Source organism: Entelurus aequoreus, linkage group LG10 (genome assembly GCF_033978785.1).
Source record: "Entelurus aequoreus isolate RoL-2023_Sb linkage group LG10, RoL_Eaeq_v1.1, whole genome shotgun sequence".
Classification (NCBI taxonomy): Eukaryota; Metazoa; Chordata; class Actinopteri; order Syngnathiformes; family Syngnathidae; genus Entelurus; species Entelurus aequoreus.
The window spans coordinates 26,964,441-26,989,937 of NC_084740.1; the positions used below are offsets into that span (position 1 = coordinate 26,964,441).

General features: G+C 40.4%; 1 protein-coding gene across 1 annotated transcript in view; it reads left to right on the forward strand.

Moving 5' to 3' along the window:
- Positions 1 to 6,823: 6,823 nt before the first annotated feature.
- Positions 6,824 to 25,497, forward strand: part of wdr95 (WD40 repeat domain 95) — a 53,591-nt gene continuing 34,917 nt past the window's right edge. Inside the window, exons 1-11 of the mRNA XM_062061867.1 lie at positions 6,824 to 6,891; positions 14,512 to 14,659; positions 16,651 to 16,704; positions 16,784 to 16,861; positions 16,943 to 17,008; positions 20,048 to 20,281; positions 20,353 to 20,426; positions 20,552 to 20,644; positions 20,724 to 20,769; positions 20,859 to 20,905; positions 25,308 to 25,425. Coding sequence (XP_061917851.1) covers positions 6,824 to 6,891; positions 14,512 to 14,659; positions 16,651 to 16,704; positions 16,784 to 16,861; positions 16,943 to 17,008; positions 20,048 to 20,281; positions 20,353 to 20,426; positions 20,552 to 20,644; positions 20,724 to 20,769; positions 20,859 to 20,905; positions 25,308 to 25,425 — 1,026 coding nt within the window. The remainder of the gene's footprint in view (positions 6,892 to 14,511; positions 14,660 to 16,650; positions 16,705 to 16,783; positions 16,862 to 16,942; positions 17,009 to 20,047; positions 20,282 to 20,352; positions 20,427 to 20,551; positions 20,645 to 20,723; positions 20,770 to 20,858; positions 20,906 to 25,307; positions 25,426 to 25,497) is intronic.

Consider the following 25,497-nt stretch of genomic DNA (forward strand, 5'->3'; position numbering starts at 1 on the left):
ACATGGCTCAAGCTGATCCAGGTCACAAAACCTGTTCTCAAACTCTTGCCCAACTCTGTTTATGACCTGAGAGTACTTTTCTGCAACTTTGTCAAAAGACTCAGATGCAGAAGCATTGTCTTTCAGCACCATCTGCACAGAGGGAAAGTGCAGCACTTTTTTTCTCTGTAAATGTACAGAGAACAGGTTCATCTTAGCTTTAAATGCATTTAAAGCACTTATCATATCGGCGACAGTTTTACCTTTGCCTTGCAGCTCACAGTTCAAACTGTTCAGTTTTCCAGTAATGTCCGTTAAAAATGCAAGGTCAAGTATCCACTCAGTGTCCTCCAGCAGCACAGTGTCCTCACCTCTGGACTGCATGAACTCTTTGATTTCACCCAAAAGTGACAAAAAACGTTGCAAAATTCGTCCCCTGCTGAGCCATCGGATTTCTGTGTGTAGTAGCAGGTCACCATATTCAGCTGACAGCTCCTCCAAAAGTACCTTGAATGTTCTGTGCTGTTTAGCTCTGGAGCGGATGCTGTTTATGATCTTTACGACGGGAGTCATTACGTGCTCAAAGCAGATCACTTTTGCACATAAGGCCTGCTGGTGTATGATGCAGTGGTACTGCAGAAAGTTTGGGAACTCTGGGTCAGCTTTACAGTGAGCAACGAATCCTGTGTGTCGGCCGATCATAGCAGGAGCCCCATCCGTAGTCACTGATACCAGCTTTTCTAGCGGCACCTTTTTTTTCACCAAAAACTCCTTCACTGCGTTATAAATGTCAACTCCCCTCGTAGTTGTCTTCAGTGGCAGTAGTGTCAGAAGTTCTTCTTTTGTGGAGAAATCATCAAACACCATCCGGATAAAGACCATCAGCTGCGCCGTACTGCTGCGGTCCACCGACTCGTCACACTGGATGCTGAACCACCGGCACCTCGTCAGATCACGGTCCAGCTGATCGGTCAAGTTCCCAGACATCGCCGACACTCTTCTTACCATTGTAGTTGCCCCGAGTTGAACATCGGAGAGACTGGAGAGTACATCGGTTCCATATTTCTCGTCTTCAAGCACAGTTTTAGCAATTATCATCATTGCTTCTTTGACAACCTCCCCGTCTGTGAATGCCTTCTTTTTCTTCATCAAGAATTGCGCAGCTCTAAACGAGGCTTCGGTTGCTTTGTGGGAGTTTTTAACCGGTCTAGTGAAGAAAGACTGCTGTTTGCACAAAGCTGCCTTTAACTCGCGGGCTTTTTCTGCGCGCAGTGCACTGCCTGGTGGGTAGTTAGCATAGCTTGTGTGACACATAGTGAAATGTCTCTCCACATTGTGCCGCTTTGCTATTGCCACAGTTGCCCCGCAAATTAAACACACGCAGGATCCTTTCACAGTGGTAAAAAAAAACTCTACCTCCCATTCGTCGTGAAAAATATATGTTTTCTTTCTTTTTTCTGACATTTTTTGGGGTAACTCTTCTCATATTCGCTGCGTTAGCTTGTTTGTAAGAGCGCAACAAACGCTACGTTTTGGTCATGCGCACAATACTGACCTTTGAACTATACTAGGTCAGAGTTCATTTATATTAAACACAAAACACTTTACATTTTAAGTGTTTGTTTGTTTATATATATATATATATATATATATATATATATATATATATATATATATATATATATATATATATATATATATATATATATATATATATATATATAAGTGTTTGTTTGTTTATATATATATATATATATATATATATATATATATATATATATATATATATATATATATATATATATATATATATATATATATATATATATATATATATATATATATATATATATAAATATTGTCATTTGTAAGTTACATGTAAGTGTGATTTAAACAATAATAGCTAAATAAATAAATCTATATACGTATATATATAAAAAATGGGTATTTCTGTCTGTCATTCCGTCGTACATTTTTTTTCCTTTTACGGAAGGTTTTTTGTAGAGAATAAATGATGAAAAAACACTTAATTGAACGGTTTAAAAGAGGAGAAAACACGAAAAAAATGAAAATTTAATTTTGAAACATAGTTTATCTTCAATTTCGACTCTTTAAAATTCAAAATTCAACCTAAAAAAAGAAGAGAAAAACTAGCTAATTCGAATCTTTTTGAAAAAATTCAAAAAAGAATTTATGGAACATCATTAGTAATTTTTCCTGATTAAGATTAATTTTAGAATTTTGATGACATGTTTTAAATAGGTTAAAATCCAATCTGCACTTTGTTAGAATAATAAGAATTAAAGTAAGAATTACAATTTATTAATTATTCTTTACAATAAAATTTTTTTTTACTTGAACATTGATTTAAATTGTCAGGAAAGAAGAGGAAGGAATTTAAAAGGTAAATGTATATGAGTTTAAAAATCCTAAAATCATTTTTAAGGTTGTATTTTTTTTTCTAAAATTGTCTTTCTGACAGTTATAAGAAGCAAAGTAAAAAAAAAAAATGGGAACGACGCCGCAATCAGCATAAGGTGCGTGGAGCGCGCAGCTGTGGACAGTGCAATCGCCCTCTCGGACCGTATAAAAGGGCGAGAGACGTGAACATCAAGGGAGGAGACGGAGAAAGACGGCGGACGGGAGGAAACCATCCTCTGCTGCCACGCAAACGACGGCGACGTGCTGCTGAAAAGCAGACGGCGGACGGGAGGAAACCATTCAAGTGCTCACGTGAGAAAAAAGGCAGCTGCTGTAAAGCAGCAAAAGCCTCTGTGATTGAAATAATAAAGAAGTCTAAACCATCTGACAATGTCTTCCCTGGATCGTCCTGAGAACCCGCGCGACAGTTAGGACTGTCACACTAGTAAATAAATAAAATTTAAAAAATAGAGGCAGGTCACTGGTAAGTGCTGCTATTTGAGCTATTTTTAGAACAGGCCGGCGGGCGACTCATCTGGTCCTCGCGGGCGACCTGTCGCCCGCGGGCGCCGCGTTGGTGACTCCTGGTGTAGACTAAGGCTGAAACGACGCGTCGACGTAGTCGACGTCATCGGTTACGTAAATACGTCGACGCCGTTTTTGTGCGTCGACGCGTCGCATAATGACGTCACACTACCGTCATGGCGAAGCGCAAAGCAGACGATCAAAGAAGACGATGCGAGCGGTGCGAGCGAGGGGGGAAAAGCATGCCAAAAGTGTGGGAGTATTTCAATAAACGGCCTAATAATGTTGTTGTATGCACACTGTGTCGAGCGGAAATGGCCTATCATAGCAGCACAACGGCTATGAACGAACATTTGAAAAGAAAACCATCAACTAGTCAATCGTCCGCGCGAGCATACGTTGTCATCATTACACAAAAACATGAATGTGCCATTTGTATCTGCTAGGGGTGTAACGGTACGTGTTTTGTATTGAACCGTTTCGGTACGGGGCTTTCGGTTCGGTACGGGGGTGTACCGAACGAGTTTCTAAGCTAAAGTCTTAACAAGCTGCTTTGCTCCGTCTGCCTCTGTCTCAGCACGCAGCATTGTCCCCCCCACACAACCATCTGATTGGTACACACGCAGCATTGTCCCACCCACACAACCATCTGATTGGTACACACGCAGCATTGTCCCACCCACACAACCATCTGATTGGTACACACGCAGCATTGTCCCACCCACACAACCATCTGATTGGTACACACGAAGCATTATCAGCCAATCAGCAGTGCGTATTCAGAGCGCATGTAGTCAGCGCTTCAGGGTGGAGCAGATAGGTGTTTAGCAGGTGAGCATCAGGCAGCGGACTCTCCCCAAATGATAATAAACACCTCCCAGTCAACTACTAGTAACATCACTATGAGCCCGTTGACCTTCTAGAAACTTAAACTGCAGCTCAGCTCACTCGCAGTCCTGGTTTGAGGTGAAGGCTAATTAGCTCTCAGTTCCAGCCACATCGACCCCTTCTGAGCGCCTATTTTCAGCTGCTGGGAATATTATAAACAAGAAAAGAACCAAACATGTACACATGCTAACCTTTCTTCATTACAACTGTTAGTCACTCACTGGAATGAGTAGAATTGGTTATTGTGTACTGTGTTGGACTGGATGTTTATTTTGCACATTTTAAAAGCAATATTTAATGTTTACAGTACTCCAGAATATTTAGATTGGCACTTTTTTGTATTGGATGTTTATCTTTATTTTTGCACATTTTAGCAAATAAGCAATACTTTCACTTTTGTTGAAATGTTTACACTGTTGTTACAGAATATTTCGTTTTGCACTTTTTTGTATTGGATGTTTATCTTTATTTTTGCACATTTTAAAGCAAAATAAGCAATACTTTTACTTTTGAAATGCTTATACTATTGCAGAATATTAAGATTTGCACTGGATGTTGACTTTTATATTTGCACATTAAAAAGCAAATAAGCTACTTTTAATTTTGTTAAATGTTAAAAGTTTTAAATGTTTACATTGTTACAGAATATTTAGTCATGTTGTTGTCAATGTTGACTGAGTGGCCATACTTCTTTTTTTTTGTAAATAAAAGCCATGCCTTTTGAAAAAACGGGCCTACATTTATTTTTTCATCTTCATTTTGAATAAAAAAATAATCGGCAAAAGGAAAAAATAATCTATAGATTAATCGAAAAAATAATCTATAGATTAACCGATTAATCGAAAAAATAATCTATAGATTAATCGATAGAAAAATAATCGTTAGCTGCAGCCTTAGTGTAGACCGAGATGCTGGTGCAGTTTTACTCAGCCCTCATCGAGTCCATCCTCACCTCCTCCATCACCGTGTGGTTCCCCGGCGCCACAGTCCAGGATAAGCATCGACTGCAGCGCATCGTACGTGCTGCTGAGAAGGTGATTGGCTGCAAGCTCCCATCCCTCCAGGACCTGTTCTCCTCCAGGACCAGGAGGCGTGTGGGTAGGATCACAGCTGACTCTTCTCACCCTGGACACAAACTATTCTCCCCTCTCCCCTCAGACAGGAGACTACGGTCCATCCAGACCCACACCTCCTGCCACCTGAACAGTTTTTCCCCTCGGCCATCAGGCACATGAACAATAACAAGATCTGATAGCTCAGTTACAGCTCTTTTTATTACCTAATCTGTTTTATATGTGTTTTATTTTGCACGATTGCACCAAGAAAAATTCCTAGTTTGTGAACCCGTTCTCAAACAATGGCAATAAAAACTCTTCTGATTCTGATTCTTTAGAACTTCGTTGTAAAAATCTCCTTCCGCGTCTGTCCCTGACACCCGCATTTCAGGCTGGCCGCTCTGGAAACACTCTGTGGAAACGCTCCCCACCCACACTGCTTGGTGCCTCGTCTGATCTGCTGTGACTTAGAATACCACAGTAACTAGTATATCATGCAAAAGTGCAGATTCCAACCATTGAAATACTTTGTATAGTTCAAGACTTACGGTCATTTGAAAACATCACTGCACATCATAATGGCAGCTACAGTTTCCATCTTAAAGATCTAAAAAAATTATTTGGGAATGTTCGGCGCGCCAGATTGAAGAGTTTAACGGGCTGCATGTGGCCCCAGGGCCTTAATTTTCCCAGGTCTGTCCTACATCATAGCATATGACTCTAAATCCCAGCTACCATGCCGCTACGTAATTGTGCAGTACTATTGATATTTTCTTAGTTTTTCATTTCCATATTACAATTTAATATTTTAAGATTATGAATATAGTTTTTTAATCCCCACAATAAAAAATACATGCTAGTTTTACCGTTTTAACTATAAGTAAAAATAGGTAACTGGCCAAAAGAGGCTGCAAACAACACAAAATCATTCTTCTGAAAATATGATATAATATATATATCATTATACCAGGTGTATATATATTTAATTTGTAATTGTATTTTATTATTTTATATATCAGGGTGCGGCCTGCGAACAGGTTTTATCCGGCCCGCGGGATGAGTTTGCCAAGTATAAAAATAACCTGAAATTTTTGAATGAAAGAAACAGCTTATCTAAATGTGTCCACTGGATGTCGCAACAGCAATTCTTTGTATCTTTGTAGATGATGCTACATATGTACAAAATAAACCACATGATTTTATAGTACATCAGTCGATGAAAATGATCAAACTACATAAATAACATACTGTAATTTGGTTTTGATAGAATTTTTTTATCGAGATAGATTGAAAAATAACACCAATTAGTTGACTGATGAACATTATCATATAATTTATTCAGAAAATATAAATAACGACAAAATAAAGTATATATACTATTAACCGCAACAGGTAATTGTAAAAAAAACAATAACATTATGATTTGTAAAATTTCAGAATGTGCTTGTTCTATTTTTAAACTAAGAAAACAATCTGAAGTTGTCTTTATTTTTAAGTTATCGTGCCGTGATTTCACCAGTCCGGCCCACTTGGTAGTAGACTGTTCTCCACGTGGCCCCCCATCTAAAATGAGTTTGACACCCCTGATTTATATAGACATATTTTTTTTTAGATTGAAAAAAGAAATTGGGATGTCATTTTCATTGAAATAAATAATATGTTAAATGGTCACAACATACATACATGTACATGAAACTTTTCAATTGGAAAACATGACATATGTATCAGTATCTTATAAGGAGGCATGCTTTCTAACTTTATTCTCTTGCAAGTGACTGTTTGTATTTCACTCATGTTTCTTAGTGACCGTGCGCTCTACTCAGGTGTAACATGATGAGCGTCCCAATGTGATGCCCCATGTGGTTGGCAAGGCGACGGAAGACATTTGCGGCGCTCTGCAACTCAACTATTATTCTTCTTGCATTTTTTATTGTTTTTTTGTAACCAGTTCAAGTATGCCCTTGGGGGAAAAGACCCGCTCTTCATCTGCGTTGGGAAGATTGGAAACCCAAAATGTTCCCAGGTAATCTTCTTTTATATTGTTCTCAATTATTGTGTTAAATTACATATTGCACTGTGTTATTTCTAATCTCTCAGGACGTGAATTGTAGTCATATTTTTGTTCATTGGATGTTTACTGATGCTGACTATTTGAGGTAGCAGCTCATTTAGTTTTGTTGACTTATTTCGAACACACACTCAGAGGCTTTAATTTAATTTCATATAATTGAACAGCATGTTTATTTGCAGTGGTGTACAATTGCAACATGCATAGCATATCGATAAATAAAGTATTCCAAAGTTTCTGGATTAAAGGAAGTCCTCCAGGGACTCTGTGTGACCCTTTAAATTTAGGCCTTATCTGCGCTTTCTCCCCTCTACTTTCTCCGAGAGCTTCCAGAATAACCAGGTTTAAGTAATCGCAATGCTACACCATTACAATAATAATATTGTATTATAAAAAAAAAAAATTCTAACTTTAACACTGCAAAACTGCTGGATGCTGACCGCTCATCGTAATTTAAATGCAGCCACTGCCATCTTGTGTTGTTATTAATAACTACGTCTGGAAGTTGCCTACAGCCACAGCTGTCAATGATTTTTTTAATGAGACATTTATCTCATTACGCTTGGTTACGCTTTATATTTGTGAACAAAAATGTGTCTTTGTGTACTTTTTGCTGCCTAGATGAAGGCAACACTTGTCTAAACAATCTTTGAATAGAAAAGCTATGTTAGTGTGCAGGGGGGCATTCCAGGTAGGAGGTTGAACAAACCGGAAGTCTAAGTGGATTTACCTTAAGATGGGAAGTTCTTGAGTGTCAGGTTCCAGAACAGCTGATCTGAATTAGTTCAATCAATCTTTAGTACGTTGACTTCGAGTTAAGATCACGCAAAAAAAAGCTGTGATCAATGGAGCGCTGTGTAGTGGTAGGCTATGCCTACATATCCCAGGGTGCTTTGGGGCTGGGACTTACTTCCTGAATGACTAGTAAACATGACAGCAACGCTACCTCTCTGTGTCCCTGAGCCATTCTTTATACATGGTGTCAGAGAGTGAAAAAGAACTCAAAAGTTATAACTTTATACTCCTGTGAAGCGGTGGATGTTATCTCTTCATGAATATAGCCTGGAGGAAGCTCAGTGCTGACAATAAAAACGGAGATAAGTGAAGAAAAGTTGCTAAGCTAAAAAAAAAAAAAAAAAAAAAAAAAAAGCCTGCGACTTGGCTGAGCTACACAAACCTTTCCTGATCGACAACTAAGGGAATATACAATGGCATCTACACAAATATCACACCCAGAACCATTTGACTTCTCAAATCCGTCAGGATGGCCAAGATGGATCAGAAGGTTTGAGAGATTTCGTGTTGTATCTGGATTAACAGAGAAAGAAGAGGAGTATCAGGTGAATTCACTTCTCTATGCTATGGGAGATGCAGCAGATGATATTTTGGCAGTTTTACCGTTGACTGATGAAAACAAAAAGAAGTATGATACAGTTAAAGAAGCATTTGAGCAGCACTGTGTGGGAAAACACAATGTGATTTTTGAAAGGGCCCAGTTTAACATGAGGTTCCAACAAGATGGAGAGAGTGCAGAAGCATTCATCACCACTGTGCACAAGTTAGCAGAACATTGTAACTATAGAGATCTGAAGGAAGAGCTAATAAGAGACAGAATTGTGGTTGGAATAAATGACAGGAGGCTGTCAGAACAGCTACAGATGGACTCAGAATTGACCCTGGTGAAGACAATACAAAGAGTGAGACAAAGTGAAACTGTTAAGAAACAACAGACATTAATGTACAACACTGCTGGAGAAGGAGACTCCAAGATAAATTTAGATGCTGTTCAGACAAGGTTTCAGCGCCTGGGGAAAAAGCCTCAACACTCAAACAAAGGCCAAAGGTCAGACACTCAAGGAGAAAAAGAGTGTGGCCGATGTGGAAAAGGACGCAGACATGCATGGAAAGACTGCCCAGCTAAAGATGTAGAATGTCGCAAGTGTCGCAAAATTGGACATTATGCAGTGGCCTGTTTCAGAGGGAAAGCAGTAAACACAGTCACAGAGTGCCAGTCAGACGGTGACAATGATCAGGAGGACTATGCTTTTCTAGGTGAGGTGCAAACACAGACTACAAGGCCTTGGATGGAAAATATACTACTCAACGGGGAAGCCATTAATTTTAAAATCGACACAGGAGCTGACGTGACATCCATACCGGAAAGTGTCTTTAAACCAACACGAGATGGCAAGTTGGAGAAACCACTTAAGAAACTGTTTGGACCGGGACGCAACCCCCTGAATGTAAAGGGCTGTTTCCAGGGGAAAATGCTGGCAAAAGGCCTCTTTACAGACCAACATGTTTATGTTGTGGCAGGACTGACACAACCACTTCTGGGACTACCAGCCATAGAGGCCATGCAACTGGTTCACAGAGCAGAGGCTGTCACAGCGACACAGCCTGAAACAGATTTCAAAGCAGCGTATCCAGCGGTGTTCCATGGGCTTGGTGAGCTGAAGGAGCCGTACCGCATAGAGCTGAAAAAAGGAGCGACACCTTATGCTCTCTCAACACCCAGACGGGTCCCACTGCCACTGAGAGAGAAAGTGCGTGAAGAACTGGATAGAATGGAAACTATGGGAGTCATATCAAAAGTGACAGAACCAACGGCTTGGTGCTCTGGAATGGTTGTGGTTCCAAAACCAAAGCAGGACAAACTCAGGATCTGTGTAGATCTCACAAAGCTAAACAAAGCAGTGAAAAGAGAACGCCATATTCTTCCTTCCGTCGACCAAACACTTGCGATGATGTCAGAGGCAAAGGTTTTCACAAAACTAGATGCTCGATCTGGATTTTGGCAAATCCCATTAACCCCAAAATCACGACCATTAACCACATTCATCACTCCTTTTGGGAGATATCTGTTCAACCGCCTGCCCTTTGGGATCAAATCCGCTCCAGAACATTTTCAAAGAAGGATGTCACAAATGTTGGAGGATTTTGAGGGCGTGCTGTGTCATGCAGATGATGTTCTTGTGTATGGCCGTGACAGACAGGAACATGACCAAAGACTGCACAGTGTGCTCCAGAAAATGCAGGAGGAAGGCCTCACTTTGAACGAGAAGTGTGAGTTTGCTAAGGAGCACATGATCTTTGTTGGTCACAAGGTTTCGGCAAAAGGCATCGAGCCCGACCCAAACAAAACAAAAGCGATTCTTCAGATGCCAGAGCCTGAATGCGCGGAGGATGTGCGCCGCCTAATAGGCATGGCAAATTACCTGTCCAAATTCTTGCCACAACTGGCTACTGTCACCGTGCCCCTGAAAGACCTACTGAGGGAGAAAAAATGAGTGGGTCTGGGGGGAACCTCAACAGACTGCTTTTCAAAAGCTGAAAGAAGGACTGAGCTCACCGACAGCACTTGCTAAATATTCAAATGCAGCAGAGACTCAAGTAGCAGCAGATGCATCAGCATACGGAATAGGTGCTGTTCTCACGCAGAAACAGGCTGATGGCTCATGGCAACCAGTGACGTTTATTTCAAGAGGACTGACAGATACAGAGAAGCGCTATGCGCAGATTGAAAAGGAGGCGCTGGCAGCAACATGGGCGTGCGAAAGACTGACCTCCTACGTGCAGGGTCTACACTTCACACTCCTGACAGACCATAAGCCCCTGGTCCCACTGTTGAGCACCAGAGGTTTGGATGATCTGCCACCAAGGGTTCTGAGATTTCGTCTGCGACTCCTGAGGTATGATTATGACATTGTTCATGTCCCAGGGAAAAACCTCATCACTGCAGACACGCTGTCTAGAGCGCCGCTTCAGGACAAGATGTCACCTGGTGACTTGGAACTTGAAAGAGAGGTCCAGGTGTTTGTGAATGCTGTTGTGTCCTCACTCCCCGCTACAGACACACGATTGGAAGAAATTAAACGGGCACAACAAGCAGATGAAACATGCAAAACAGTGTCACACTACTGTCTGACAGAATGGCCGGAAAAACACACGCTGAGGCCAGACGTTGCCCCCTACTGGAAGGTCAGAGCAGACCTGTATCTTGCAGATGACCTTCTCATGAAAGGCGAGAGACTGGTGATACCACAAGCACTCAGAAGGGAGATCATGACTAAACTTCACGAAGGTCATCAAGGAATCTCCAAATGTCGCTCTAGAGCCAAGGAATCGGTATGGTGGCCTGGAATCACTGCCCACATCAGAGAGGCAGTGGACCAGTGTGAAACGTGCCAAAAATATAGAATCCAGTACAGAGAGCCGCTGATGGAGACCACAGTACCAGATCGCCCATGGCAAAAGGTGGGGATGGACCTGTTTGAATGGAGCAAAAAGACTTACCTGCTTATTGTTGATTATTTTTCTAGGTACATCGAGGTGGCAGAGCTCAGAGTTACGACATCTGAGGCCACCATTGGAGCTGTGAAAGATGCTTTTAGTCATCATGGTTACGCACAGACCGTGGTTTCTGACAATGGGCCCCAGTTTTCGTCGGAGGCATTCAGAGCATTTGCAAAAGAGTGCAGCTTCACACATGTCACGAGCAGTCCTCGCTACCCACAAGCGAATGGTGAAGCGGAGCGTGCTGTTCAAACTGTCAAGAAGCTGTGGGAAAAAGACACTGACCAAGTCAGGGCACTACTGGCATACAGAGCCACACCGCTAGAGCACGGATTCTCACCAGCGCAGTTGCTGATGGGGAGGAACCTGCGCACATCGCTGCCGCAGCCTTCAAGCAAGCTGGACCCTAAATGGCCCGAGCTGCAGGAGTTTCGCCAGAAGGATGAGGCAGGGCGACGCAAGCAAGCTGCAAACTACAACCACCACCACCGTTCCCGTGCGCTCCCAGAGCTCCCGTCTGGACAGAAAGTGTGGGTCACCACGGAAGCGACCCCTGGGACTGTATTGGGAAATGCCCACACACCAAGGTCATACTTGGTAGAGACTGACAGGGGCGTTCTGAGGAGAAACAGAATCCACCTCAGAGCCACAGGTACTCCTCCTGGACAACCACAAGTCACCAGGTCAGGCAGAGTGACAAAGGCTCCTGAGAGACTTGATTTGTAGAACTCTAAAGTATTTCAAGTTCTTGTTTGTGAAAAAAAAAAAAAAAAGAAAAAAAAAAAAGAAATGTAAGCGTTTTGTAGAACTCTAAAGTATTTCAAGTTCTTGTTTGTGGAAAAAAAAAAAAAAAAAGAAGTGTAAGCGAAAGATGATTGTAATACTATGTCAGAGTTATTCATTTACAGTGGTCTAAGTTCATCTAAAATGTTTGAATAAGTTTGCTTATTAGTTTGTGTTTGAATATGTTGTTGCTGAACTAAGAAGGGGAGGTGTAGTGGTAGGCTATGCCTACATATCCCAGGGTGCTTTGGGGCTGGGACTTACTTCCTGAATGACTAGTAAACATGACAGCAACGCTACCTCTCTGTGTCCCTGAGCCATTCTTTATACACGCTGATTCTACGATTGTACATAGCAACTGGGGACAGAAACGGCCGCCTGTCTTTACCCAGCTGGAACTGAAAGTGTTAATGTGTGTTCATGGTGAGTATCAACACTTTTTTTAGAGACAAATAATATTGGACTGAAGTGGCAGACAATTTCTTCCGGAATCAATGTTTGAATGCAGTAGTTTATTGATTTATTGTTTAATTACATTGTCTTATTATTCCACAGGTAAAACTAAAAAATTGAGAAATTATATGGAATAAAATCAAATTTTAATTTAGGTGCAATCCCACTGGTAAAAAAAAAACACAAATGGAGCCAACTGAAAAATACAACGTCAACGCGAATGCAAAATTAATATCATTTAGTGGTAATATATACAGTACAGGCCAAAAGTTTGGACACACCTTCTCATTCAATTCGTTTTCTTTATTTTCATGACTATTTACATTGCAGATTGTCACTGAAGGCATCAACACTATGAATGAACACATGTGGAGTTATGTACTTAACAAAAAAAGGTGAAATAACTGAAAACATGTTTTATATTCTTCAAAATAGCCACCCTTTGCTCTGATTACTGCTTTGCACACTCTTGGCATTCTCTCGATAAGCTTTAAGAGGTAGTGACCTGAAATGGTTTTCACTTCACAGGTGTCATAGTTTTGATGGCTTCAGTGACAATCTACAATGTAAATAGTCATGAAAATAAAGAAAACGCATTGAAATGAGAAGGTGTGTCTAAACTTTTGGCCTGTACTGTATATCTTTTTTTCAGATATCATTATCTTTTTTGTGGATCAATTTGCTTATGATAAATATTGTGCTTGAACTAGACCGCTTGAAATAAATATAATAAAAAATGTCACCTTTTTGCAGATTATTTTGCTTATTTTAATTATTATACTTTACATATTAGTTACATTTACAATGATAGCATACTAAAACAATCTACTTTTTAATTAGAAAAAATGAATATAATTATGACCAAGACAGATTAAATATCTGAAATCAAGGTAAAGAAAATATATTTCTTATTTTTTGCTAACAGAATAGCTAACAGGCTATATACAATAGCACAGATTTAAGGATTTTTGAGTATTTTCACAGCCTTGAATTGCTACAATAATGAAAAACTAAATGTGTGTTTCTCCTTGTTAAATGTTTTTTTAATCCAAAAACAAAATCAAATTAATAATAAATATCTAAAATCAAAGACTTTTATAATTGCTGAACAAAATATATATAATTTTTTACCATGGCCTCAAAATCCTATACCGACATACACTACCGTTCAAAAGTTTGGGGTCACATTGAAATGTCCTTATTTTTGAAGGAAAAGCACTGTACTTTTCAATTAAGATAACTTTAAACTAGTCTTAACTTTAAAGAAATACACTCTATACATTGCTAATGTGGTAAATGACTATTCTAGCTGCAAATGTCTGGTTTTTGGTGCAATATCTACATAGGTGTATAGAGGCCCATTTCCAGCAACTATCACTCCAGTGTTCTAATGGTACAATGTGTTTGCTCATTGGCTCAGAAGGCTAATTGATGATTAGAAAACCCTTGTGCAATCATGTTCACACATCTGAAAACAGTTTAGCTCGTTACAGAAGCTACAAAACTGACCTTCCTTTGAGCAGATTGAGTTTCTGGAGCATCACATTTGTGGGGTCAATTAAACGCTCAAAATGGCCAGAAAAAGAGAACTTTCATCTGAAACTCGACAGTCTATTCTTGTTCTTAGAAATGAAGGCTATTCCACAAAATTGTTTGGTTGACCCCAAACTTTTGAACGGTAGTGTAAATCTTCAGGAAATTATTTAGTAATTAATAACTTTTGTTACTGGTGACAAAGTAACAGACACATCATGTCTGACATCTTGCTTCACTTTTATCCGGATACAGGAGACAAGAAAACCTGCCATCCAGCGGGTTAGGTTTACAGAGTCAGTTACCATGGTAACTAACTCTGAGTTTGATTTACCTCTCGTTTTTGGAACAGAGAACCCTGAATTTGTGTTAAACATACTCAGCGTTTTCAACTAACTTGTTTTCTGGACTATCACTATTTGTTTTTTTAGTTGAACAGCTCTGCTATATATTGTGTTCATTTTGTCTGAGTCCTAGTAACACACACACATAACCCTGACATTCTCCCAGCATTCTCTCTGAATTAGGCCGCTCAGGCAACGAGGATGAGGAGGAGCAGCCTGGATGGCTCGTGCGAGAGCAGCTCAAGCAGAACGGGCGAAGACTCTCGCTCTCCAGTCCGTCACACAGCGCTATCGATCCCACTTTCAGCCTCAAGGTTCGGACTCAAGAGAAGTGATTGTGACCCTTTTTTAAATGTCAACCAAACTGACCTTTGCGTGAAGAAGGCCTCCATTGTGTAGGACTATTGATTTAAAATGCTTGTTTTAGCCTCAGGGTGTCACTAGCGTCACAGCCTCAGCACCTGACTTGCAGGAATGAGAAGCCCTGATCAAAGTGTTTTGATAAATCTGCCTAGTGATACATTTCACTTCACTATTTTTCCAAAAAATTCAGTTTGGTAATAATCCGATACCCAGTAAATACAGGGCCAGTATTGCCAATAATAATATGTTTACAGTGCTGGACATCATTACGGTGATTTATGCCTTCAATTTGTTGATCACGATTACAGTGTGATAGACTGGCCGAAACTAAGATAAGCACCAGCTGAGCTGTAAACCTATAATGAGGACAAGTGGTATAGAAAATTGATGGTTGGTCATAATCAGAATAAAACACAAGAAAAAAAAAAGGGTTTATCATTTTATATTGACATAACAATACGTGAACCGTTATAATAAGACAACGTAACAATATACAGGATACAGTAGTACCTCAACTTACAAGCTTAATTGGTTCTGTGACAGACCTCTTCACTCAAGACACTTGTATCTCAAATCAACATCTCCAATTGAATTAAAAACATTTTTAATTTAATTGGTACCCCTCAAAGAGCACAATTTTAATGTGTGCAATGCCTTTAAAAAAACACAACTTTTAGATAATTAATACTGTATAAAAACAATACAACATAATGTAATACAACTACATCAGTTTTATGAAGCAAACCCATATTAATGTACAGCTTCTTCCTCGGAGAGCGGACGTCTATGATATCTCCTTCAAGCCGCTTCTCCGTCAAACACACACACCATCAGCAGCCTCTCCATATTTTTATGGATAAATGTTCGCCGTTTAGATATTAGTTCAATATGCTTGGCTGGTGTTGGACTCATTCTGCTTCAGTATGGTGCAGACTAGCAGTGATAAGCTCGAAACGCAACGCCAAGTCCACTACATGCTCGGTCATGTTTTTGAAAATGAAGATCATCTGCTTCTTCTCAGCACTCACTTTATTCCGACCCATGCTTGGAAAACCAAAGTCATGTCGATCTCTAGGTATAAGCAAATGCTAGCGAGTACGACCCAATGTTTTGGTCGGATCTTACGGGCTTCACTGTGACATTTGATACACCAACTAATGCAGTTTAAAGCATAACGATTAGCCAAGAGACAGCACTTAACTTAAAACACTCTTAAGTTGAGGTACCACTACTAGTAACATTTATCCATCCATTTTCTACCGATTGTCCCTCTCGGGGTTGCAAGAGCCTATCCCAACTGCACTCACATTATTCCATTTCATCCCTTATATATCCAATTGTCAATAGTGCAAAATAAATAATAAAATACAATTAATACTTTTAGCTGTAGTTCAAATCCTTTGGTTTTCTGCCCCCTAAAACCTTCTGTGTTCAAGGATAAACAATATACAAATACAACAATATATACAACTCCCCAAAAAAATATTTTTTTGTAATGAAGAAAATAGGAAAACCCTGATTTTATCACACTAGTATCAAGCTGATATTGATACCATCCTTGGAATCGATATGTGGCCCGATCTGCCCACCCCTAAAACACTTGCAGTTTTTAGTGCAAAAGTCATAACTGTTAAGCCATCTTTAATATTTACCAGCTTCTCGTGCAGTGCCGTAAAAAAACAAAAAATAAGTACTTTTTATATTTAAGGTGACTTTATTTGTGTTTTCAAACATTCAGAAATGGCCAACTGCCTGGTGAGTGTGTCTGAGTGGAATGGAAAACTAATTTTCAAAATGTGTTTTTAGCTATTAGTTCTACTGTGCCGCTCAAGCACGTAACTAGGAACACTTCAACATGCATGATGGATAATGGCCAACATTATCTCCTAATGACTTCTTTTTTTCTTTCTTTTAAAAAAAAAAATCCCATTCCTACGGCAAGATCAACGAAAGCATATCGCTTGATTGCCTCCAGGAGATGAAACTGGCATTTGAGGTACATGCATCATTTAACGACGCTGACGTTATTAATTTCTTTCAAAGTAGATTTGATTTTGTTTTTTACTATCAAAAAGGATTTGGAAAAAGACGGCTTTGAGGCAATTGATGCAAAGAGTTTTGTGGGCATCGTAAAGAAATGTTTGCCAGCCACGGTGAGATTCTCTTTCATGTAATTTCACCTTCAATGAGATCACTTCATGATTTTTCTTTTTGTTTTTCGTTGAATCTCACAGGATGCCGTGTTGGTTCAAGGGTTATTCAAGAAGATTGATTTCTTAGGAAAGGGAACGATCTCATGGGTAAGCAGTTATTCCAATTTGTCAGTGGGTTTTTTGGAGTATAATGTTGAAGTTAAAGTACCACTGATAGTCACACACACACTAAGTGTGGTGAAATTACTCTCTGCATTTGACCCATCCCCTTGTCCCACCCCCTGGGATATGTGGGGAGCAGTGAGCAGTGCCGATAGTCTTTGTTTGAATTACCAATTCTCAATCTATGGCACTGGTACCAATATTGGAACACAAGCACCCAGCTAGTGGTATGTACTGTATATAAAACACCAGAAATATAAATGTATCAACTGAGGAACTACTGTTCTAAAGTGAACCTTTTATGCAAAAACAACGTTTCTTACCTCTTGGTACCTGTTTTGGGGGATACAAGTGTTGACAATTTGAAATCAAATCATGAAAGCATGGCAGAGATATTTATAAATCAATCTTACCTTCCGTCATACTTCCTCCAAACGAGCTGTTTGGAATTTGCCCCAATTTGTGACGTTTTTTTCCCAATTGGTGACGTCAGCGGGTATCTCCATGGTAAAGTTTTACCCAAGGAGCTATGCGCGAGTCCGCCATTTAATCACTAAATTCCTTCTTTCTCTCTATCCTCTTGTTGTGGGGCAGACTGGCTTGTACATGCACATGCATCCTCCGCTGTTGCCATTTCTAATACAATGCAGCGTATAGTTCGAACTTACTGTATATCTTTTAGTAGACTCCATATGGCAGCGCTAAAAACTACAACATGGCTGACAGGGAGAAGACGCAGTGGAGGCACGTCCTGAAGAAACGGTCAGAAAGCGGCTTGAAGATTCTCTGTAAAATATTATCTATGCAATAATTGGACCAAAGTGTGTCAAATGTGGAGAAAAAAAAAATCATAATATGACCCCCTCAAACGGTTTCCTATCTTTTTTCAAAAGCTGTATTTTTTTTCTGACTTTCAGCTTTTTCCACACCATACATAGCAAGTCAATTGCTTGGGTGATTTGGCTCAGTTTTTTTTATTACAAATGCCCTTCTGCTGTACAATCACTCGCCATACAGCAATAGATGACATCTGCCTATTACCTGACACCTGACATGTTAGCTACTTCTCTTTGTTTATAATGTTTATAATGTCTATTTTCTATTTCCTGCTGGATCTACTCTCTATTTTATGCTGCTGCTGTCACATATACTGTATATACTGTAATATTGTACATGGTTATTGGTATATATTGTATATATGTTATAGACATAATATAATATATCTGTATGTATATTATTCTGTACACATATTATGTATATATTCGTATATATGTTAGATTTTTTTATCGCTATATTAGTCTATTAATACCTGCATTGTCCTTTCCATCCTTACACTTTCCATCATTGTAACTGAGCTACTGTGTTGAACAATTCCCCTTGTGGATCATTAAAGTTTGTCTAAGTCTAAGTCTAAGTCTTCTTGACACAACCCTCAATTTTGTTCCCAGCGTGGGACCGGCACTAGGCGTTATTCTCCATTGAGCATATTAGTTGACTATAGTAATATTTCACAATACCGACCATTACAATGCAATCCTTTGTTAATCAGTTCCAAAAGGTCTGTTGAACACAGTATTGTGTGAAGATCAAAACTTTTTTTTCTCCATAAAAAACATGCAAATTCACATCCTTCATTGCAGTAACCCAAAAATGTTCACATGCACAAGATACTTTCTTTTTATAGAGAATAGTTTTCCACACAAAAAACATCCATCCATTTCCTAACGCTTGTCCCACTAGTGGTTGTGGAGGTTTGGGTGTATGTATGTATGTATATATACAGTCACGATCAAATAACTTTACATACACTGGTAAAGAACATAATGTCATGGCTGTCTTGAGTTTCCAATACTTTCTACAACTCTTATTTTTTTGTGATAGAGTGATTGGAGCACATACTTGTTGGTCACAAAAAACATTCATGAAGTTTGGTTCTTTTATGAATCAGGTTATTCTAAAACCTTAATTTTAGTATGATTTAGCCATTCCTTTACCACTTTTGATGTGTGTTTGGGGTCATTGTCCTGTTGGAACACACAACTGCGCCCAAGACCCAACTTCCGGGCTGATGATTTTAGGTTGTCCTGAAGAATTTGGAGGTAAACCTACTTTTTCATTGTCCCATTTAAGACACCAGTTCCATTGGCAGCAAAACAGGCCCAGAGCATAATAGTACCACCACCATGCTTGACGGTAGGAATGGTGTTCCTGGGATTAAAGGCCTCACCTTTTCTCCTCCAAACATATTGCTGGGTATTGTTGGCCAAACAGCTAAATTTTTGTTTCATCTGACCACAGAACTTTCCTCCAGGAGGTCTTATCTTTGTCCATGTGATGTCAAAAAAAGGAGGATTACCTCAAAATTCTTCAGGACAACCTAAAATCATCAGCCCGGAGGTTGGGTCTTGGGCGCAGTTGGGTGTTCCAACAGGACAATGACCCCAAACACATGTCAAAAGTGGTAAAGGAATGGCTAAATCAGGCTAGAATTAAGGTTTTAGTATGGCCTTCCCAAAGTCCTGACTTAAACGTGTGGACAATGCTGAAGAAACAAGTCCATGTCTGAAAACCAACAACCAATTTTGTCAAGAGGAGTGGTCAAAAATTCAACTAGAAGTTCACCAGAAGCTTGTGGATGGCTACCAAAAGTGCCTTATTGCAGTAAAACTTGCCAAGGGACATGTAACCAAATATTAACATTGCTGTATGTATACTTTGGACCCAGCAGATTTGGTCTCATTTTCAGTAGACCCATAATAAATTCATAAAAGAACCAAACTTCATGAATATTTTTTGTGACCAAAAAGTATGTGCTCCAATCACTCTATCAAGAAAAAAATAAGAGTTGTTTATTATCAAAAGTGAGCTCAAATATTTGTAAAGACACCATATTTGATTGAGCTCTTGTATTGGAATGAATTCGGTGTTCCTAATGTTGTGGCTGCTCTATTTTCTGTAAAGACATTTTAGTGGAACGAACATCCTCAATAAGACAATGTCTCACTTAAACGACTCCCAACACAGAGCAACTTCGCTGCACACATGCTGCAGGAGTACACGGAGAAGGAGGAGCGAGTAAGATGCAGCAAACGGGTCGCCTTCGCTCTGCCGGCCACCATCACGGCCAGACGCCGCGCCGACAGCCCCGTGGTCAATATCCACCACAGCCGCGACGGCGTTGTCATGACGGTGCGAGAAGATGGAGCTGTTTCCTGCTGGAGCCCTCAACTTCAGCCTCTGAGGACCAAACGCATGTTTGTACGTTTGAACTTGTGTAACCAAAGGGTTTAGAGTAATTTTAATTTTTTTTTTATTTTCGTTTGACGCAGAGTGAAGGAAACAGGAAGTGGGCAAGTGACTTCTGCCTATTGGCTGAATACAACAAGCTGATCATCGCCACCGGGTAACATGGTGTGAAATAATAGTACCTCATTAGATGATAACATCAGAGACTGAGCACACACGTTTCATCTTCTTTTTCTGTGTACTTTTTCATTTTCATGGCCTCTCTGTTTTGTTACATCGCAGCAACAGAGAAATACAACTTTACGAACTTTCCACGCTGGAGCCTTACTGCCAAATCAATGCCCTGGACACAGTCCCACTGAAGATGGACTGCAGGTGCGAAACTCAACACAACACCATAAAACAACACAAAGAGAGCTTCAAACAACTGAGTGGTTTTTATGTTTACTCACAGCTGCACAGGCCCTGACCAGTGCTGCTTTCTCTTTGGAGACATGGAGGTGAGTCTTACTGGAACCACATCTCATCATTCATCTGTTGATTAGGACTTGATTATAATTTGCTCTAACATTTATGTCCATTTTTGTAGGGATGCATCAATATTATTTCAATATTTGATGTTGAAGATACCCTAAGGTACCTGTCTAAATAAATACCCTAACCGTGTAAAAATTGAGTATGGCCAACTAAACAACAGGCGCCATGTTTGCTACCATGGACGTGTGCAGCTGTGCCTAGAAGCATACAATTGTTAATTTTCCTGACAAAATAAACCAACATGTCTAAATATAGTTTTAAACAGTGACGTGCAGTCAAGGGAGGCAGGTGAGACGGGGCCTCACGTGCCATCATGGAAAGAAAAAAAATGTAAAAAGAAAAAAAAAAAAAAAATTGTTATATGTATCCAGTGATTATACTATAAAGTTATTTTCCATTTAAAGGCCTACTGAAATGAATTTGTATTTATTTAAACGGGGATAGCAGATCCATTCTGTGTCATACTTGATCATTTTGGGATATTGCCATATTTTTGCTGAAAGTATTTAGTAGAGAACAACGACGATACAGGTCGCAACTTTTGGTCGCTGATAAAAAAAAAGCCTTGCCTATACCGGAAGTAGCGTGATGTCACAGGAGGAAGGACTCCTCACATTTTCCCATTGTTTACAATGCAGCGAGAGAGATTCGGACCGAGAAAGCGACGTGAGTTTTCCTTGCCCGTATGTGGGCTCTGTACCGAGGATGTCGTTGTGGCTTGTACAACCCTTTGAGACACTTGTGATTTAGGGCTATATAAATAAACATTGATTGATCGATTGATTGATTAATTTGAGCGAGGATGAAAGATTTGTGGATGAGGAAAGTGAGAGTGAAGGACTATAGTGCAGTGCAGGACGTATCTTTTTTCGCTCTGACCGTAACTTAGGTACAAGGGTTCATTGGATTCCACACTTTCTCCTTTTTCTATTGTGGATCACGGATTTGTATTTTAAACCACCTCGGATACTATATCCTCTTGAAAATGAGAGTCGAGAACGCGAAATGGACATTCACAGTGACTTTTATCCCCACGACAATACATCGGCGAAGCTCTTTAGCTACTGAACTAACGTGATAGCATCGGGCTCAAATGCAGATAGAAACAAAATAAATAAGCCCCTGACTGGAAGGATAGACAGAAGATCAACAATACTATTAAACCATGGACATGTAAATACACGGTTAATAATTTCCAGCTTGGCGAAGCTTAACAATGCTGTTGCTAACGACGCCATTGAAGCTAACTTAGCTACGGGACGGCGGCGGGCGTTGTAGCTTTCGACGACACCCCGGCCGCCATCAGAGTCGGCAAGAAACATATATTTCCCCAAAGTTACGTACGTGACATGCACATAGCGACACGCACGTACGGGCAAGCGATCAAATGTTTGGAAGCTAAAGCTGTACTCACGGTAGCGCGTCTGCTATCCAACTCAAAGTCCTCCTGGTTGTGTTGCTACAGCCAGTCGCTAATGCACCGATCGCAGCTACAGCTTTCTTCTTTGCAGTCTCCATTGTTCATTAAACAAATTGCAAAATATTCACCAACACAGATGTCCAGAATACTGTGGAATTTTGGGATGAAAACAGAGCGTTTTGTATTGGATTCAATGGGTCCGAATACTTCCGTATCAACCATTGACGTCACGCGCATACGTCATCATACCTTGACGTTTTCAAACGGAAGTGTGGTGGGAAATTTAAAATTGCACTTTATAAGTTAACCCGGCCGTATTGGCATGTGTTGCAATGTTAAGATTTCATCATTGATATATAAACTATCAGACTGCGTGGTCGGTAGTAGTGGGTTTCAGTAGGCCTTTAACTTCACCAGTTTTAGATTATTTTTATTCAAAATCGCTGAATTTTCACATTTGCCGTTCAAATACTGAGAAGAGACTTGCGGTGAGTCACCAGCCAGTTGAGGCACGTCACTGAGGTGCTGCACCACAAACACATAGCTCAAAGTTGGTAGCAAGTATGGCGCCCTATAGTCACGTGAGTGCCTTTTGACCAATCATTGAGGAGATCGCCTGAAACTGGGTTGGCCATACTCTTTCTATACGACTGATAAATACCATCTTTTTGCACCAATAAACATTTACACCTAATTTATTTTCACCCCTTTTGACGCTGCTTGAAAAAGCCTGCATTGTCCTGCCTTTTCCCTGTGTAGCTTTTCTGTATGAAATACACCAACACGGAATACGAGGCTGAGTTAGTCTCAGCAACTTTATTTTACCTTCGTAGGTAGCAGTAACACTTTTCATGCGGTCTATATAAGCCGGCATTTTCCTGAGGTTTTGTATAAAAGGCACCACCACTGAAATGAATTCAATATTCTACCTCTGTTGTAGTGTAGTGTAGTGTTGTTGTAGTGTGTTGTAGTGTTGTTGGGGGACGGCGTGGCGAAGTTGGTAGAGTGGCCGTGCCAGCAATCGGAGGGTTGCTGGTTACTGGGGTTCAATCCCCACCTTCTACCATCCTAGTCACGTCCATTGTGTCCTTGGGCAAGACACTTCACCCTTGCTCCTGATGGGTGCTGGTAGCGCCTTGCATGGCAGCTCCCTCCATCAGTGTGTGAATGTGTGTGTGAATGGGTGAATGTGGAAATACTGTCAAAGCGCTTTGAGTACCTTGAAGGTAGAAAAGCGCTATACAAGTATAACCCATTTATCATTTATAATTATCAGTAACTCCTTTTATGTTGGCTGTAAAAGCTGGCATTTTCCTGCCTTTATTCCGTGTCGCTATTATTTATAAAAGGCACCGACTTGGACAAAATAGACAAGGCAATTTTCCACGTTTTGAGGTATTATAAGATGCCTCTTTTATGCTGCCTGTAAAAGTTTCACTATTCTGTATGAAAGGCACCAACACAATAAGGGGGCAAACTCCTCCCGGCAACTGTCTGCTTTCATACAGTAGGTATATGTACAGTAGGTAGTATCAACATTTTCCCACTCTTTTTTCTGTGTCAGTATTCTGTGTAAAAGGCGTCGACACTGAACGGGGGATGGGTTTGACCATGCAAATTCCAGCCTCTTAAAGTAACATTTTTACCTGTAACACCATTTTCCATAAACGGCACCAATGCGCAAAAGGCGGACAAATTAGACCAGACAATTTTCCCTTCTTTTGAGGTATTATAAGATGCCTCTCTTATGCTGCCTGTAAAAGTTTCGCTATTATGTATGAAAGGCACCAACACGGCAGCACGGTGGCAGAGGGGTTAGTGCATCTGCCTCACAATACGAAGGTCCTGAGTAGTCTTGGGTTCAATCCCGGGCTTGGGATCTTTCTGTGTGGAGTTTGCATGTTCTCCCCGTGACTGCGTGGGTTCCCTCCGGGTACTCCGGCTTCCTCCCACCTCCAAAGACATGCACCTGGGGATAGGTTGATTGGCAACACTAAAAAATTGGCCCTAGTGTGTGAATGTGAGTGTGAATGTTGTCTGTCTATCTGTGTTGGCCCTGTGATGAGGTGGCGACTTGTCCAGGGTGTACCCCGCCTTCCGCCCGATTGTAGCTGAGATAGGCTCCAGCGCCCCCCGCGACTCCGAAGGGAATAAGCGGTAGAAAATGGATGGATGGATGGGAGGCACCAACACAATAAGGGGGCAAACTCCTCCCGGCAATTGTCTGCTTTCATACAGTAGGTAGTATCAACATTTTCCCACCCTTTTTTCTGTGTCAGTATTCTGTGTAAAAGGCGTCGACATTGAATGGGGGATGGGTTTGACCATGCAAATTCCAGCCTCTTAAAATACATTTTTTACCTGTAACACAATTTTCCATAAACGGCACCAATGCGCAAAAGGCGGACAAATTAGACCAGACAATTTTCCCTTCTTTTGAGGTATTATAAGATGCCTCTCTTATGCTGCCTGTAAAAGTTTCGCTATTCTGTATAAAAGGCACCAACACAATAAGGGGGCAAACTCCTCCCGGCAATTGTCTGCTTTCATACAGTAGGTAGTATCAACATTTTCCCACCCTTTTTTCTGTGTCAGTATTCTGTGTAAAAGGTGTCAACACTGAATGGGGAATGGGTTTGACCATGCAAATTCCAGCCTCTTAAAGTAAAATGTTTACCTGTAACACAATTTTCCATAAACGGCACCAATGCGCAAAAGGCGGACAAATTAGACCAGACAATTTTCCCTTCTTTTGAGGTATTATAAGATCCCTTATTAACATTGCTTGTACAAGTCTGTGCTGTCTGCTGTTTTTCCTTTCTATTCTACATAAAAACTACCAAGATGAAACAGGGCAGACAAAGTCGACCAGGCAAATTTCCATTTTACTTTTGTAAATCGCACCAGTAAGTGCTCTTTCACTGCCTGTAAAATGCTGACTATTTCCACTGATTTTTTTTGTTACTCTTTTGTATAAAAGGCGCAACAGGAAATAGTGATTTGAATTCAACCGAGCACTTTTACGCCTTCATCGTTAGAAAAAAAAAAAGAACCACTTTTACACTGCTTGTGTTCCTGTAGGCTATGGAATAAATCTCCAAAGACGGGAAGGATGCCCAGCGTAGCGATCGGCACTGCAGTCCTTTCACCGAACATAACGTTTGTGCGATGGAAGGTTCATCAGGACTGGGTGACGCGGGTATTACCTGTGGTCTTTTTTCCCCACACTGGAACATTGTCAAGTTACAGCAAGATTTATCTTCTGACTCTG